The following is a 16,101-nucleotide window of genomic DNA, read 5'->3' as shown; positions in this document are numbered from 1 at the left end:
TGGCCACAACTATCCATCACCCCCCAAAATTCCTTCACGCTCTCCCTTTATAGCCACACCCTCCCCTATCCTTAACCTCAGACAACCACGGATCTATTCTCCAAAGCTAGTTTTGTCTTTTCAAAAAAAAAAAAAAAAAAGAATGTAATCTCTTGAAAAAGCGAAACAAAATCAAAGTCCCTTAAAATGGCTTTAATGCCTCTGCTTACCTCTCCCTGCCTCACCTCCCACAACTGCGCCCCGCCTCTAACCCTTATCTTCAGTTCTTGGGGAGCTATAAGCTTTCTTCCAACTAGGCAACCTCCTCCTAACATTTTTTGGATGAGGGTGGGGTGAGGCTTGCTTAGTGCTCCACAGTGCCTAGCACTTCCTCCATTACAGCACTTTTCACTCTGTTGTAATGGCCAGGTTATTCGTCCATCTCTTTCAACAGACTGTTCTTTCCGCGTAGAGACGGTGTTCTAGGCTAGCTCCATGCCTATCTTCCATGGATGGGCCGAACCCCACATTCGACGGGGCGTCGGGACGTTCCGAGGCCTGCGCCTGGCATAAAGCTTCCAAGTCAGAGGGAGCATGCGCACCAGAGCGAGTCAGTCGCCCCGCCCCCTGCGCGCGGCCCCACGCCCACCCAGGCTGCGCTTGCGCTCTGGGCACAACCGTTGCAGGGCGCCCAGGGCCCTGAGATAGACCATTGGACGCCAGCCCCGCCCTCTTTCCGCCCTGAGGTACCCGGCCTTGTGGCCCTAGGACGTTCCCGTCGCATGGCGGAGTGCTGCGGTTGATGCCCATGAAGTCCTTAGTCCTTCTATTTGCGCTGTTTCTATGGCCTTCGTCCTTGCCGGCGTATCCGAGTGAGTGACTTGCCTAAGGCGGCAGCGAGTCAGGAGACATTCCTGAGGGAACCATGGGGTTTCGGGGCCCGCCTGAATTCTGGCTCTTTGTTCTGGTCTTACACAACTTCCAAACCCCACTGTCCAGGGTCTTGCCCTCCTATGCTGAGGTGTGTCCCTCTCCTACTGAGGACCTCTTCCTTCCGAACCTGCACTCCTCGGAGTGACCTGGCAACGCAGTGGTCCAGACAGTGGATCCCAGACTTGACTGGGAATGCGCCAGTCTGGGCACATGGGGCTTGTGCGTAAGACATCCTCATCCCAGCAGAGACGTTCCTTGATGTTAACTCTGACCCCTTATACCGGAGAGTCGCTGGAGAGTCACTGCACGTGTGATAAAGTAGGGATGGGCAAACTGCGTCCAGTGGGCCAAGGTGGTCTGTTTTTGTATGGCTGGCCAGCTAAGAATAGTTTTTACATTTTTAAGTGTGAATATGAAATGTGAACTTTCCGTGATGTGAAAAAGTATGAAATTCCAATTTCATTGTTCATAAATAAAGTTTTATTGGAATACAACCACACTCATTCCCTTATATATTGTCCATGGCTGCTTTCCTGCATTATAACAGCAGAGTTAAGTAGTTGCCACAGTGACGGTATGGCCCACAAAGCCTAAAATATTTACTGTCTGGCCCTTTACAGAGAAAGTTTAATCCCTGTGGTAAGACATGGAGAACATGGATTGCTGGCAATGGTCTGGGACACCTACTGCCTGTGCACTCCCACAGAGCATTCTCAGGAGCACAGCATTCAAAACCTCAGTTAAGCAAAATTATGATTTATGACTTGTTTTTCCCCAATAGCTGAAAACTGATAAGGTCAAACTCATGGGTGCTAAGACTACTATATTAGCATCATGTGGACACCTTGAGGTATTTAAGTCAGGTATCTGATCTAATATTCTAGATATGACTTGAGGCTTGTCCATCTAGTCTAACTGTAGTTCATTGTAACATTTTGTAATGTTGAGGTTTGGTTTAACCAAATAAATAAAATTTAATAGGTGTAAAAAATTACTAAAGTTATACACAGCTATATTTCAGAATCATTAAAAGGCCTTAGTTAAAAATTATATTTTGAGAGTGAAAATACAACACAACCTAAATCATAAATAGTAGTGGCAAAAGTTCTGGATAAAGTGTCCTAGACAACTACAATTAGCCCCTTAAATACTAGCACTTATGATTGTTAGCTATTTTAAACAAAAAATCTTTGTAAAAATGTTCTTCGCCATAAAGGAATAGAACATACCGAAGACGATATTATCTTTTCTTGATGCCTGATAGTCATTATTATTAATACTAGTTATTGCATTTGGCAGTTGTAGATCAGTAAGTCTACTGACATATATGGAGAGTTTAGTCGAGGTGACATTAATATTGTCACATAGTACTCTATGGGACTGCTGAATAGCAATCCCTGGATACTCACTTAAACTCAATGCACTCTCCTGCCTAACTCCATAATTTCATGGCCTGTTCTTTCCCTTTGTACCTTCGTCCCTAAGCTTTCTTAAGGCTAGTAGGAAATGAAAAGATACTTCTCAGAAAAGGAATGATTTTGTGTTGAAGATACAGGTGATATAAGACATAAGGAAAATATATACAGGTCATAGATCATAGAAGATATTTTGGAAATTGTAATTTATCTCTTATCCACAGAAGTAGATGAAGGGATATATAGGGAAATGTTAACATAGCTACTTTCTCTATCTCTCTCATTCTTTTACTCTAAGTAATTTTAATTTTGTCTCTTTATTTTTGGAATAAGTATACCAAAAGAAACTAGTCTTATCATTGTGTTTGATTTAAATCAGTTGTGTATTCTTTATTTTATATGGCCACTATTCTAACAATTGTTGGTGAGAGTCACATAAAAAAATGCCCTCTCATGCCAAAGAAAAGGCAAGTGGGTTTTTATAATGAAGCAACTTCGACACTTTTTTTTCTGGAATACTAAGTTGTGAGGTTATCTTAAACAAACATCTTGGATATTAAGTAATTACTTTTGTTGAAAACCTCAATATTTCTTGTAACTGCCCATATCTTTCTAATGGGTCCAAGCCAAGTTAAGCTACCCACTTAATCTAAATTCACCTGGATATGAATGAGACTAGTGTGTATAGCAGTCTACACTTTTCTACATACACACACATCCTGATGGTGCTGGATAAACATCTTCTTTCTATATGCTTAAATTTATGTATATTCGATTAATTTCCCTAAATCCGATTACTTCATAGTTTTAAACATTTTCCAATTTAAAAAATCATCTTTAATGTATTTGCATTATACCATGCTTCTCTTTTTAATGAGAATTCTTTTTGCTTTTTAAAAATGTATAACTTCTAAAGTATCATTAACATGATTGTTATATATTTAAGTACTATTAACTACTATTAAAATAAATTATGTAATTTGCCTTTTATAATTTTAAGTCACTAAATATTCATGGACCTGAAGCTACAAACCAAAGTTCCTGTTTGTTTTTTGGGTTTTTTTTTTTTTTTTGGTTTTTCATGAATAAATTGTTTTTTTCCTGGTCCTCTCTTTGGATAGCTCAGCAAAGGTAGAGTTAATGATAGAGGATTCTTTTAAGCTCGGATAACAAAACCTCTTAACTTGCTTCTCTAGGTTAGTGTCAAAAGAAGGCTCAATATGTCAGTCTTGAACATCTATCTTTGTCCTTAGGAAGGCCTTTGTCCTAATGGACCACAGAAGGCAAGGGAAGTGGTAAGACAGCAAACAACAATAATTGTTCAAATCTGTTGGCAAATAAATTAAAAGGAGAAGCAGATCCTTTTTATTTCAGGTACATTCAAAAGGTAAAATTCACTTGTTTCTGGTGCTGCAAGTTCACTTTCCACTCTTTCAAGGCTCAAGGCTATGGCACTTGTGGAGGGTCTTGCAAATCTGAGAATGGAATATCATAACACACTTAATTAAATGTTTTAGATAATGAGGAGCACGTCATCTAATATGTAAATGTCCAAAGGGTGGCTTTTAGGGGAGTAGTAGTTTCATTAACTTGTCCTTTAATGTTTTTTGGGGGAAAAAAAGTTCTGTCTTTCTATTCTTTTGAGCTGCCTTCTACATTCTTTTCTTAGGATCCCATACGTTTTTAAAGACATCTTGTTCTCGAGACTGCTTTGTATCTTCCCTGCTCTGAATGAGATCAGCCATCCTCTTTCTTAATATCCAAGACATAGTAGAACATGGGATCAGAGAATATTAATTACTTAATATCCAAGACATAGTAGAACATGGGATCAGAGACCAAAGTTCCTGGAATCCATATCAGATTTATGGGCTGGGGCAATATTGTTATTTAGGTCATGTTACTGAACAGACCTAAAAGAGATATATTTTAAAGTTATGAGTTTATTTTATTTCCATTTAAATTTAACATTATTCATGGGATAACTTCTTGGTTTTTGATTCTTCACTGAAACTCAATTTGTATTCCTTTTTGACAATATAATTTAATGAAGCTGTTTTGGTTATCTGTTTCAGGATAAAAGATCCCCCCGCCTCCCCGCTTCAAATTTTATTATTTCTCCTGATTCAGTAGCTTACTGGACTCAGCTGGGCAGTTCTTCTGCTTCATATGGTGGAGCTGAGGTCACTCATACAGCTGTATTCAGCTGAAAGCTCAGCTGGGGTGAGAACATCCAACATGGCCTCTCATCTTCCAGGGTCTTTTCTCTACATGACTTCTTATCTTTCAGTAGTCTAGCTCAAGTGTTTTTATACCGTGGTAGCTTGCTTCCAGGAGAGAGTTTTACAGACCTCCAGAATGCAAGCTTTTATTAAGCCTATGCTGTGTCAGACTTGCTAATGTCCTATAGGCCAAGACAATCTCATAGAGCAAGCTCATATTCAGTGTGGGAAGACACTACCCAAGAACATAAATACAAAGAATTGCAAAGCAATAAAGTTACATTTCTTTTTTTTTTTCAGGTTTATTGAGATGTAATTGACAAAATTACATTTAAAGTGTACAACATGATGATTTGATATACATTGTGAAAGGATTCCCACCATTGAGTTAATGCACATCACTTCATATATTTACCTTTTGATGTGCATCATCGACTAAAGTCACTATGTTATACATTAGCTCCCCAGGACTATGTCTTATAACTGAAAGCTCATACCCTTTTACCAGCCTCTCCCTATTTTCCCCAACCCTTAACTCTACAGTTACATTATTTTCACTGGTATATTAAATTAATATGAATATAATGACTCGTTTGTTTTAGCTGTCAGCAAAAATTAAAACTTGAATTAACAAATTATAGGAAAACTGCTGGATAAGTAACAAGATATAATGTTTCCTTTTGTGACCACTTTGAGTATACCCCACTAATGAAGCACAGTTATTTGAGTTGGAAGTAGTATTTCAGCTCAATTATTTAAGTTCATTTTAATTTGAAGGTGTTGTTGTTTTAGCTGGCAGTTCTTACATAATGATGGCTTTCAGGTATTAATTCTTACTTGCAACAGCTAACTTCTGTAGAGTAAGGACAATCTATCTTTTGTGAGCCCACTTCATAACATGGATGGAAAATACAAGCAATTTGTTCTCCAAACTTAAGGACATTCGTCCAGAGTCTGGTCTACCTATTAAGTAATTCAATGTTTGGATATATGTTAAGCTTTATATACATGAGTTTTTAATATCGGTAAGCCATGTTGTTTTTCACTTTTGTGGTAATAAAAATCATAGGCGGAGAGAAAAAAAATGACGTAGATGATAGAGGCTCTGTTCATCCCTCTGGTGACCAAATCAAAGTTGTGATGGAAAGAAGAAGCAGCAGCAAGGGAAAATCGCTTGGGATCTAGAGGAACAATTCATACAACTAGGGAGAAGTCCAAGAAAGCACCCTGCAACGACAGAAGGTAGGAAGGGGCAAGGATGCGGGGCTACCAGGTCCGAGTGGCTGAGTGAGACCGAGGCTGCGGCAGCAGCAGCTGCAGAAGCCTCTTAAAGGGGCCGCGACCGCGAGCGGATTTTCGCAGTGTTGGACCTGCTCGCTCTGAGCACCAGTGTTGATTCGGCTGCTCGCAGGGGGCACCAGGGACTTACAGGGAGACATTGTTGGAACAAAAGCCGAGGCGAGACTCACTCTGTACAGAAGTGCCGGCAGTATCCATTGTTTCCTGTTGAGCCCTGTCCCCTTCCAGTGTGCAGACACAGTGCCTCCATAGCCATGGCATCATCAAACTGGATTACAGAGGTCGCTTCGCCCAGAGGATTCCCTGAAAACCTGCCTCCCCCAACTCGTAGCTCCACCCAAGCCACATCCAGGTGTATCCTCAGTGAGTCAGGTGCTCCTTGCTGAGACTCACACTGGAGGTAGCCTTGGTTTCTGGTATGGCCTTTTGAGGCAACTATAAGCACAGCATCTGTGGATTGTTTGCAGAATCTTAACAGGTGGCCCCGGAGGGGCAGAGGCTTGGGCTAAGTTTGGCCTGCAGCTGACTCCCTCTCAGGACTGTGCCACTGGACACCTACTTCACAAATCCACACTAATAAGATTGGGAGACTTAGGAGCTTTGCTTAGTACATAGAAACAGACACAGAAAGGCAGCCAAAATTGGAAGACAAAGAAGCAGAAACCATATGAGAGAAGAGAACATAGATCCAGATATAATGGAGTCAAGTAGTTTAACATGCAGAGTTCAAAACACTGGTTATAAAGATGCTCAATGAACTTTTGGGAAGTGTAGATAAATTCAGTGAGAACTTCAACAGAGATAAAAAACAAAAATGGAAGTGGATATTATAAAAGAGAATCAGTCTGAAATGAAGAACACATTATCTGAGATGAGAAGTATATTAAATGGAATAAACAAAGTGAATAAAGAAGAGGATCAAATGTCCCATCTAGAGGACAAGAAAGCCAATCAGGACACTCAATCAGAATGGTAAGAAAAAAGATGCCAAGACTATAAAAATAATTTAAGGAGGATATGGGACACTATTAAGGATCCAAATATTCATCTGATTGGTGTGACTGAAGAAAATCAAGATGTTGAACAGCTGTTTGAAAAAATAATGATGGAAAACTTCCCTAATCTGGTGAAGGAAATGGACATACAATCCCAGGAAGTTCAGCGAATCCCCAAAATCAGGAGGCCCGCACCAAGACACATCATAATTAAAATACCAAAGATCAAATACAAAGAAAATATTAAAAGCAGCAAGAGAAAAAACAAATAACTACATATAAGGAAACACCCATAAGACTGACAGCTGATTTCTCAAAAGAAACTACGCAGTACAGAAGGGCTTGGCAAAAAATATTCAACAGAATGAAGACCAAGAATAATTTATCTAGCAAAGCTATCATTTAGAGTTGAAGGACAGATAAAGAGCTTCCCAGACAAAAATAAGCTAAAAGAATTTATCACCACCAAGCCAGTATTACAGGAAATGTTGGAGGGACTTCTTTAAGAAGAAAAACATGTATCAAAACAGGAATAAAGAATAGTAACAACTACATTCCTATCAATAAGTACCTTAAATGGAAAAGAATTAAGTGCTCCAACCAAAAGATAGAGTGGCTGAAAGGATAAGAAAACAAGACCCCTACATATGAAAAGGAAGAGAATGGATAAAGGTATTGCTTTGATGGACCTAGAAGGTGTTTAAGTCAGACAGAGAAAGATAAACACTATGTGATTTCACTTATATGCGGAATCTAAGGAATAAAAAGAACAAACTAATCAAAAACCGACTCACAAATATAGTGGGGTTGGGGGCTGGGAGAATGGGGGGTGGGAGAATGGGGTGAAGGGCTAAAGAAGTACAAATTAGTAGCTGATGAATGGTCACGGGGATAGAAAGCATGGCATAGGGAATGCAGTTAGCATTAATACATTGGCTAGGTGGAGGGTTAGAGGAGGGAGGGTGCAGTTGGGGGGACCATTTTATGAACTATATAGATGTCTAACCAATGTACTGTATACTTGAAACTAAATTTAAAATTTTTTTTAAATATCATAGGTGGAGACCGGTCAAGGGGTCATATATAGAAGGTAGAGGTTGTGTACACTTCCTTTCAAGACCACACCAAAATTATCACAAAACTTCAGAGCAGCCAGCACATGGAGTTGCCTGAGGTCTGGCTGAACAGACGAAACTAGGGGCAACTAGGGACAAAATAACAGGTCACCACAAACCAGTAGGAAGGGTGGAGATGTGAAACAGCCAGGTCCCAAAACTGCATGTGGCCATTGAGAATTGGAAGGGCTATTTTGGCTGCAGAGCCCTCTCCCCTACCTGAGTAGTGAAGAGTCCCAGCACCACACTGAGCTCCCCAGCCCAGTGTTCCAGAGCTGAGAAGAGAAGTCCCCATAACCTCTGGCTGTGAAAATCGACAGAGGTTGCGGCTGAGAGGAGGGCTGCAGCAGTTGCAGATGTTCCTCTTAAAGGGCATATGCCTGGCCTTACTCGCTGATGGACTCACTCTTTCTGAGCTCCAGTGCTGGGGCAGCTGCTCAAGGGACACAAGGGACACGAGGGACAGACGGGGAGGCACTGAGTTGTCAGGCTTCAGGGTGAGGGCTGCAGGGGTGGATTTCTCCTGAACAGATGTACTGGAAGTGACCATTGTTCCTTTGTTGAGCCCTCCCCACTCCCAGCGTGCAGATGCAAGCACCACCATATCTGAGTCTTCATGAACTTGGGTAATAGGTCGCTCTGCCCAGGTGATTCCCTGAGATTCCGCCTCTCCTAACTTGTGGGCCCACCCAAGCTACTTCTAGTGGTTTATTCTCTACAAATGAGCTGTCTTGGCTTCTACTGCAGACTTTCCTAAAATCTCCTAAAGGTACACAAAACCCAAAGAAGCAGCATCTCACCCCAGCATGCCTAGTACCTCTTGCTGAGTAGTCCCAAGCCCCGCACTAGTGGCAGCTAGCCTCAGTTTCCAACTTGACCCTTTGAGGCACCTATAAGCCCAGCATGGGTGACAGCCATCTGTGGATTGCTTGGTGATCCTTGCCAGGTGGCCCCAGAGGCGCACAGGCTGTGACTGAACTTGGGCTACAGCTGGACCCCTCCCAGGACTGTGCCGCCAGATCCCACAACACGACTACTACATAAAGCCACTCTACTAAAGCTGGGAGACTTAGGAGCCCTACCTAATACATAGAATCAGACTCAGGGAGGCAGCCACATTTGGGAGACAAAGAAGCATGTGCCACTTGAAAGAACAAAACAAAGCTCCAAAAATAGAATTCACCAAAATGGAGACAAGCAATCTACCACATGCAGAGTTCAAAACACTGGTTATAAGGATGCTCAATGAACTTAGGGGAAGAATAGATAAACTCAGTGAGAACTTTAACAAAGAGATAGAAAATATAACAATGGAGGTGGAAAACAATAGAAAACCAGTCAGATGTGAAGGATACCAAATCTGAGATGAATAGTACAGTAGAGGGAATCAGCAGTGTGGATGAAATGGAGGATCAAATCAGCGACATTGAGGATGGAATAGCTGAGGGCACCTAATCGGAATAGCAACAAGAAAAAAGAATCCAAAAAAAAAGAAGATAGTTTAAGGAGCCTCTGGGACAACATCAAGCATAACAACATTTGCATTATAAGGGTACCAGAAGGAGAAGAGAGAGAGCAAGGAATTGAAAATCTATTTGAAAAATAATGACAGAAAACTTTCCTAACCTGATGAAGGAAATAGACATACAACTCTAGGAAGTTCAGAGAGTCCCAAACAAGATGAACTCAAAGAGGCCAATACCAAAACATATCATAACTAAAATGCCAGAGGTTAAATACAAAGAGAGGATTTTAAAAGCAGTAAAAAAAAAAGCAATTAGTTACCTACAAGGGTGATCCTACAAGACTGTCAGCCATTTCTCAACAGAAACTTTGCAGTCCAGAAGGGCTTGGCATAAAATATTCGAAGTGAAGAAAACCCAGGACCTACAACCATGATTACTTTACCCTGCAAAGCTATTATTTAGAGTCAAAGGACAGATAAAGAGCTTCCCAGACAAGAAATAGCTAAAGGAGTTCATCACCACCAAGTCAGTATTTCAGGAAATGTTGGAGGGACTTCTTTAAGAAGAAGAAAAAAATATGTATCAAAAATATAAGTAAAGAATGACAATTACTACATATATATCAACAAGTACTTCAAATGAAAAAGAGTTAAAATGCTCCAGTCAAAAGATAGGGTGGCTAAATGGATAAGAAAGCAAAATGCTTACATATGCTGCCTAGAAAAAGACTCACTTCAGATTAAAAGACACACACAGACTAAAAGTAATGGGATGGAAAAGATATTTCATGATGGACCTAGAGGGCATTGTGCTTACTGGAGTAAGTCAGATAGAGAAAGACAAATGCCATATAATTTCACATGTATGTGGAATCTAAAGAACAAATACAAACAAACAAACAAACAAACCAAACTCATGGATACAGAGAACATTTTGAGGATTACCGGATGGGAGGGAGATGCAGGGGGTCAGTGAAAATGGGAGAAGGGATTAAAATGTATAAATTGGTAGTTACAAAGTAGTGATGGAGACATAAAGTATAGCATAAGGAATATAGCCAATAATATTGTAATAACTATGTACAGTGTCAGAGGGGCATTAGATTTATTGGAGCGATCGCTTTGTGAGTTACATAAATCTCTAATCACTATGTTGTATACCTAAAACTAATATAATATTGTATGCCAACTATAACTGAAAAATAAAAAATATTTTTAAAAATCATAGTTATATTTGTGTCTTTTAAAAAGAGCATTCCTGATTCCAGGTTAAATTATAGATACAATCGCCAATTGCCACATCATGATTATGGGCCAAGGGCCAAGTAAAAATGTATGAGTCCTTAAAGCACAAAGACCAGATATAATTCATTGAATTTTAACTTTGTTTCTTTATGTAAAAATTTTAAAGTTTATCTTTTCCTCTTTACTAAGCTACCAGGTTTCCCCCAATTATATGGAACATTTTGCTACTACTTTAACTTACCAGGTATTTATTCTTATACCAAACTACATGTTTAAATTAGCAATGTTAATTGGCTTTAAAGCCTCAGTTTTTCAAAATGTAAATTATATTTTAAGCATGTGATCAGATTGCATTCATATTGAGAGATATTGATTTTTTTTAGAATTCCATTTTGACTTAGAGTGCTTTGGGTATATATCTTTGTATGGCCTAAGTATTACATTATGTACACATAACTTATCACAATCTATTAGTATCAGCATTTTACCAGTTTGAGTGAAATGTAGAAACCTTACTTCTCTTTATGTCCTTTTACCATCTCCTACTCATATGATTGTCCTAAATATTTCCTTTACATAAAGAACCACATCAGATGGTATTATATTTTTTGTTTCATCTGTCAAACAATTTGGAAAACTCAAGAGAAGGAAAGTCTATTGCATTTATCTATATTTTTGTTCTTTTTGGTATTTTATCTTCCTTCCCAATGTTCTAGGATTCCTTCTATTATCATTTCCTTTCTGTTTAATGAACTTCGTTTAGTCATTCTTTTAGGATAGGTCTTCTGATAAAAACTTCTCAATTTTCCTTTATCTGAGAGGTCTTGATTATCCTTTCATTTCTGAAGGATATTTTCCCTTGATAGAGAATTCTGGACTTTTTTTTCAGCACTTGAAAAGTATGATGTTTCGTTTTGAACTCCATGGTTTCTCATGAGAATTAAAATTGTCATTCAGATTGTTTTTCTCCATAGATAAGGTGTCATTTCCCTTTTGCTTCTTTCAAGGTTTTTTCTTTGTCTTCAATTTTCGGAATTTAGATCCCAATATATCTTGGCACAGGTTTCTTTGGGTTTATCCCTTCCAAGACTCGGATGACATGAATATTAGATCTTTTTGTTATAGTCACACAAGTCTCTGAGACTCTGTTTTTTTGGTTGTTCATTTGTTTGTTTGTTTGTTTTGGTTTATTTTCTCTGTAGCGATCAGATCGGGTAATTGCTATTGTTTTATCTTCCAGTTCACTGATCTGTTCTCTGTCCCCTCTATTCTGCTGTTGAGCCTATCCATTGAATTTTTTTCATTTCAATTATTATTGTTTTTCCAGTTCTAAAATTTCAATTTGGTTCTTCCTTATATATTCTATTTCTTTACTGAGATTTTCTATTTCTTTGTTAAGACTTTTTATCTTTCATTTGTTTCAAGCATGTCCATGATTTCTTGTTGAAGCATTTTTATGTTGGCTACTTTTAAATCCCTGTCAGATAATTCTAATATCTGTATAATCTCAGTGTTGGCATCTGTTGACTATTCTTTCTCATTCAAATTGAGATTTTCCTTGTTCTTGTTATGACCACTAGCTTTTGAATAAAACCTAGGCGTTTTGGGTATTATGTTACAGATTTAAATAGGCTTCTGACACCACTTCGGCAGTGGAAGAGGAATGTTGCCTTGTTACCACCCGGTGGAGATGAAAATCCAGGTCCTCAGCTTTATCTACCAGAAGAGAAGGTATTAATTTATACTTGGTAGTAGCACTTCTGTGAGATAAGGGCAAAGGGGTTGAAGCACCTCACTGAAGCTGGATGAGGGTGGAAGCTAGGTTTTCCACTCAGCTTTTGCTGATGGGGGTCAAGCTTCAATATTTTCTCTGGTGTTTGGCTAGAATAGAGCGCTTATTGTCTTAAAGTATTCTGTCCTGCTAGGCTACCACTTTCCTGGTTGTTTGGCTATAAAAGGAGTAGTCTTTACTTGGGGCCTTTTTTGTCTTTGTCCATTGGTGTTTCTGGGTTGCCAGTCTGGGGTGTATGTGGCAAAAAGAAAACCCAGGGAACTCACTGCTATGTCATTGCTTGGGCCCTGAAGTCCCTAGTTGGTTTGCCTTCTTCTTTCCACCTTTCAGAGTCTTCTCATGCTTGTTTTATATATAATGTCCAAGGTTTTAACTGTGCTCTGGTAGGAAGAATAGGGGGAAAAGTACATATTCTCTATCTTTTTGGAAGTAGGGGTTCAGATATATTGTTTTAAAACATTTTATAGGGCTTACGGAAGAGACAATGTGTTTTATAAGTAAACAAGAACATCTAAGTGGAGTATACATAGGTATTAAGTGACCTGTTTTTATTTTTAATTTTGGTCAAAATATGTTGGAATTAGGTTTTCAATGCTTTTGTCTATTATTTTCCAGTTTGTGTACAAAGTACTAGTTCTTAGAAAAGAGAATTGACTATTAGACATATGTCGAAATTATTTAAGTAGAATTTTATCTGAGTGGTGATTCATAATACTCTAAATAAATTAGAATGTAAATAAGTTGAACATTTTGAGAATTTGTCTAAAATTCTCCTTTAACTTTTCATTTTTATAGGCATTCTTAACTAGCAGCATTCTTTTTACTTTATAAGCAGTTTGATCCCAAACTTCAAGTCTTTTTCTTTTAAAAGTCTTTAGATAAATACACATGCTATTAATTTAAAATTGTCTTCATCTACAGGTCCATAATTAAGAATGTCAGGAAATATAATCAAGGTAATGCCAAAACCAAATACAATTCATATTAACTACAATCGGAGAATTACAACACTTAAAAACTAAACATAGAACATTTTAATTGAAAAATTCTTTTGGCCTTTATGATTCTACAATAATGTGTAGGTTTTATAATAACCAGTTTTTAAGACACCAACTATTTGGTTTGTAACATATTTCAACTTAAATCCCCTATTCACATGTTGCAGGAAGCGACACCCGACGGAGGAAATTGGACACTCAGAGAAAGGAGAATTTATTGGCTGGCAGAGCGTGTGGGGTTAACAACACCATGCACGAGCTCTCCTTGCTTAGATTTATTACACTTTATATACCTCTGCAGTGTCCATGCAGGGGGCATGTGATTCCTTTGAAGTTTTACATGCACTTCGTGACTCAGGTTGGGGAGGGGCTGCAAGCGGGGAGGAATTTCCAGACAACTGGTCTTATCTATTTACAGGACATTTTGTCTTGTAGTACCCAGAACCTTGGCATTATCAGCACTGTTATAGGATTCTTGAACAGAGAGATGGGACACTGAGGCTATAAGCAGGAAGTAGCACTTATTGATGCTGGCACCAGCTCAGCGGATTCCTATCCAAAGGCTGAGCCCCAATTGTAACATAATAAGCAGTTTTATACAGTCTTGTAATTCCTACACAACTACAGAGATAAGGAAGAACATAAGTTGGGTAGCAAGCTATGAATCAACAAATGTGAGCTGGAGAGTCCTTGAAGTGGGGGAGATAGCTATGGGAAACTATGTTAGTTGGAGAGCAGTGAGCAGAAGGCAGGGAGAGAGCAGTTAAGAATGGACTTTAACCTATAGTCGGTCATTTCTGCAGGCCTTTTCCTTTGCATTTTTCAGATGCCTCTTCTCTCTTAACATTATATTTGTATGTTTTCCAAAACAATTCTTGAAAAAGTTATCTATATTAGCTGAAGTACAAAAATCCAAATTCTATGTAGATTTGGATATGCCCTATTTACTTTCCAGTTTTATATTCTGTGATAACTACACAATCAGCACACAAACGAAATGCATAAGAAAATACTGTTCTAAAAAAGTAAAGTTTTTAAAAAGACCTAAATTTTACCAATATTCTTCTAAAGTTTTAAATTATAGCATAAAATAAGGAACTCCTCAAAGAAATATTAAAATTGCCTATTTTCATTTTAACCATATATTTTATTATCTTTTGAAGTAAAGGTATTTCATATAAAAGTTCTCAAATTTGAGATTACATACTTTTAAAAACTATATTTCCCCCACTCTTTTTTTTTTTTTTTTTTGAGCCAAAGAAGAGGTGGGACTGGTTTAGTTTTCCTTTTTTATTCAGCTTAGAAACTGTTGGTTCTTTGAGATTAAGGTGACATGGTTTTTCTTTACTTAAAACTTCAGTCTCAAAGAAACTAGGTATATTACTGTGTAAGATTTTTAATGTTAGCATTTTACTATCATTACATTTTATTGTAACTTTTGGCATGCCATCACTTTTTAGGAGCATAGAAGCAATTTTTTTTTTTCTTTTGGAGTGTACAGTTTTTCTGGAACAAAATTGTTCATTTTAGCTTTACTGATTAGGAAATCTCTCCAGAAACAGATAAAGGTGTAGCCTTTTAGGTTTTTACCCAAAACACATTCAAATATATCCATTATTTTAAATAGACATTGTAGAAGAAATTATTTGTTTTTTATACCTGTTACCAATTGGAGGTTTATGTATGCAATTAGATATTTAAATTAGTGCTTAATAGTGCATTTTTTAGAACTTGAGTCTTACAGATATCATTTTAAAAACTCAGTTTATAATATATTTTGCAGAGATGACAGAGCACTAAGTTTTCTTGTTTTTTTAAATTCAATGTCTTTAACAAATAAAATAAGCCTGTTTATTTAAATATATATAACCATTATTTGTAGTTTAAAATGACTGACTAGACCTAAAAAAACACTTTTTAATTTATTAAAATTTTTCAATATCTTTGGCTACAGAAATCATAGTTTCTCAGCTGAGATAGTGAAACCAAACCACCCCTAACTCTTTGGTAGAGGGAAAAAATCTTATGAGTTCTATTTTCAGACCAATAGTCTTAAATTTAAGAAATTTTATGTTAATTTTCTCTTCATTCAAAGTAATAAAAATTATAGCATAATGAAACAGGGAAATAAAGCTCTTGGTTTATATGTCTTCAATTAGCTCTACTAACTAACATCTATTGATAAAATTAAATTATTATATACTCTAGTTCTTTATTTTTTAAATTTATTATTGTAACATTGGTTAACAAAATCCAGTAAATTTCAAGTGTACAATTCAACAGTAAGTCATGTATTGCATTGTATGTTCACCACCCATAGTTAGATTTCTGTCACCACGTATTTGTAAACTCTAGCTCTTTAAAAATGATTTTTTGTGTTATCTTTGTGTTAATGTCCAGTAACTACGAGCATGACATTTTAAATATATAATACACACACAATAAAGTGCACAAATTGCAAGTGTACAGCTTAATGAATTTTTGTAGTTAATACCACTGTGTAACCAGCACCCAAACCACGTAATAAAAAATATTACCAGCCTAGACTAGTTTACAAACATGCTATTTTAATGTATGCAACTTTTAAAATCTTGCATAGAAATTTATGTGACTAGAATTTTCTAAATTTCTAGATAAACTGGG

At 37.6% G+C, this 16,101-nt stretch overlaps 1 protein-coding gene across 1 annotated transcript in view; it reads left to right on the top strand.

Annotated features, from left to right (window-relative positions):
- The first annotated feature begins 773 nt into the window (after positions 1 to 773).
- Positions 774 to 16,101, top strand: part of NOX5 (NADPH oxidase 5) — a 91,438-nt gene continuing 76,110 nt past the window's right edge. Inside the window, exon 1 of the mRNA XM_011385821.1 lies at positions 774 to 851. Within this exon, the coding sequence (XP_011384123.1) occupies positions 823 to 851 (29 nt within the window). The 5' untranslated portion in view covers positions 774 to 822. The remainder of the gene's footprint in view (positions 852 to 16,101) is intronic.

The sequence above is a fragment of the Pteropus vampyrus genome, unplaced genomic scaffold, assembly GCF_000151845.1.
Source record: "Pteropus vampyrus isolate Shadow unplaced genomic scaffold, Pvam_2.0 Scaffold15, whole genome shotgun sequence".
Classification (NCBI taxonomy): Eukaryota; Metazoa; Chordata; class Mammalia; order Chiroptera; family Pteropodidae; genus Pteropus; species Pteropus vampyrus.
This window is presented reverse-complemented; position numbering and strand designations above follow the sequence as displayed.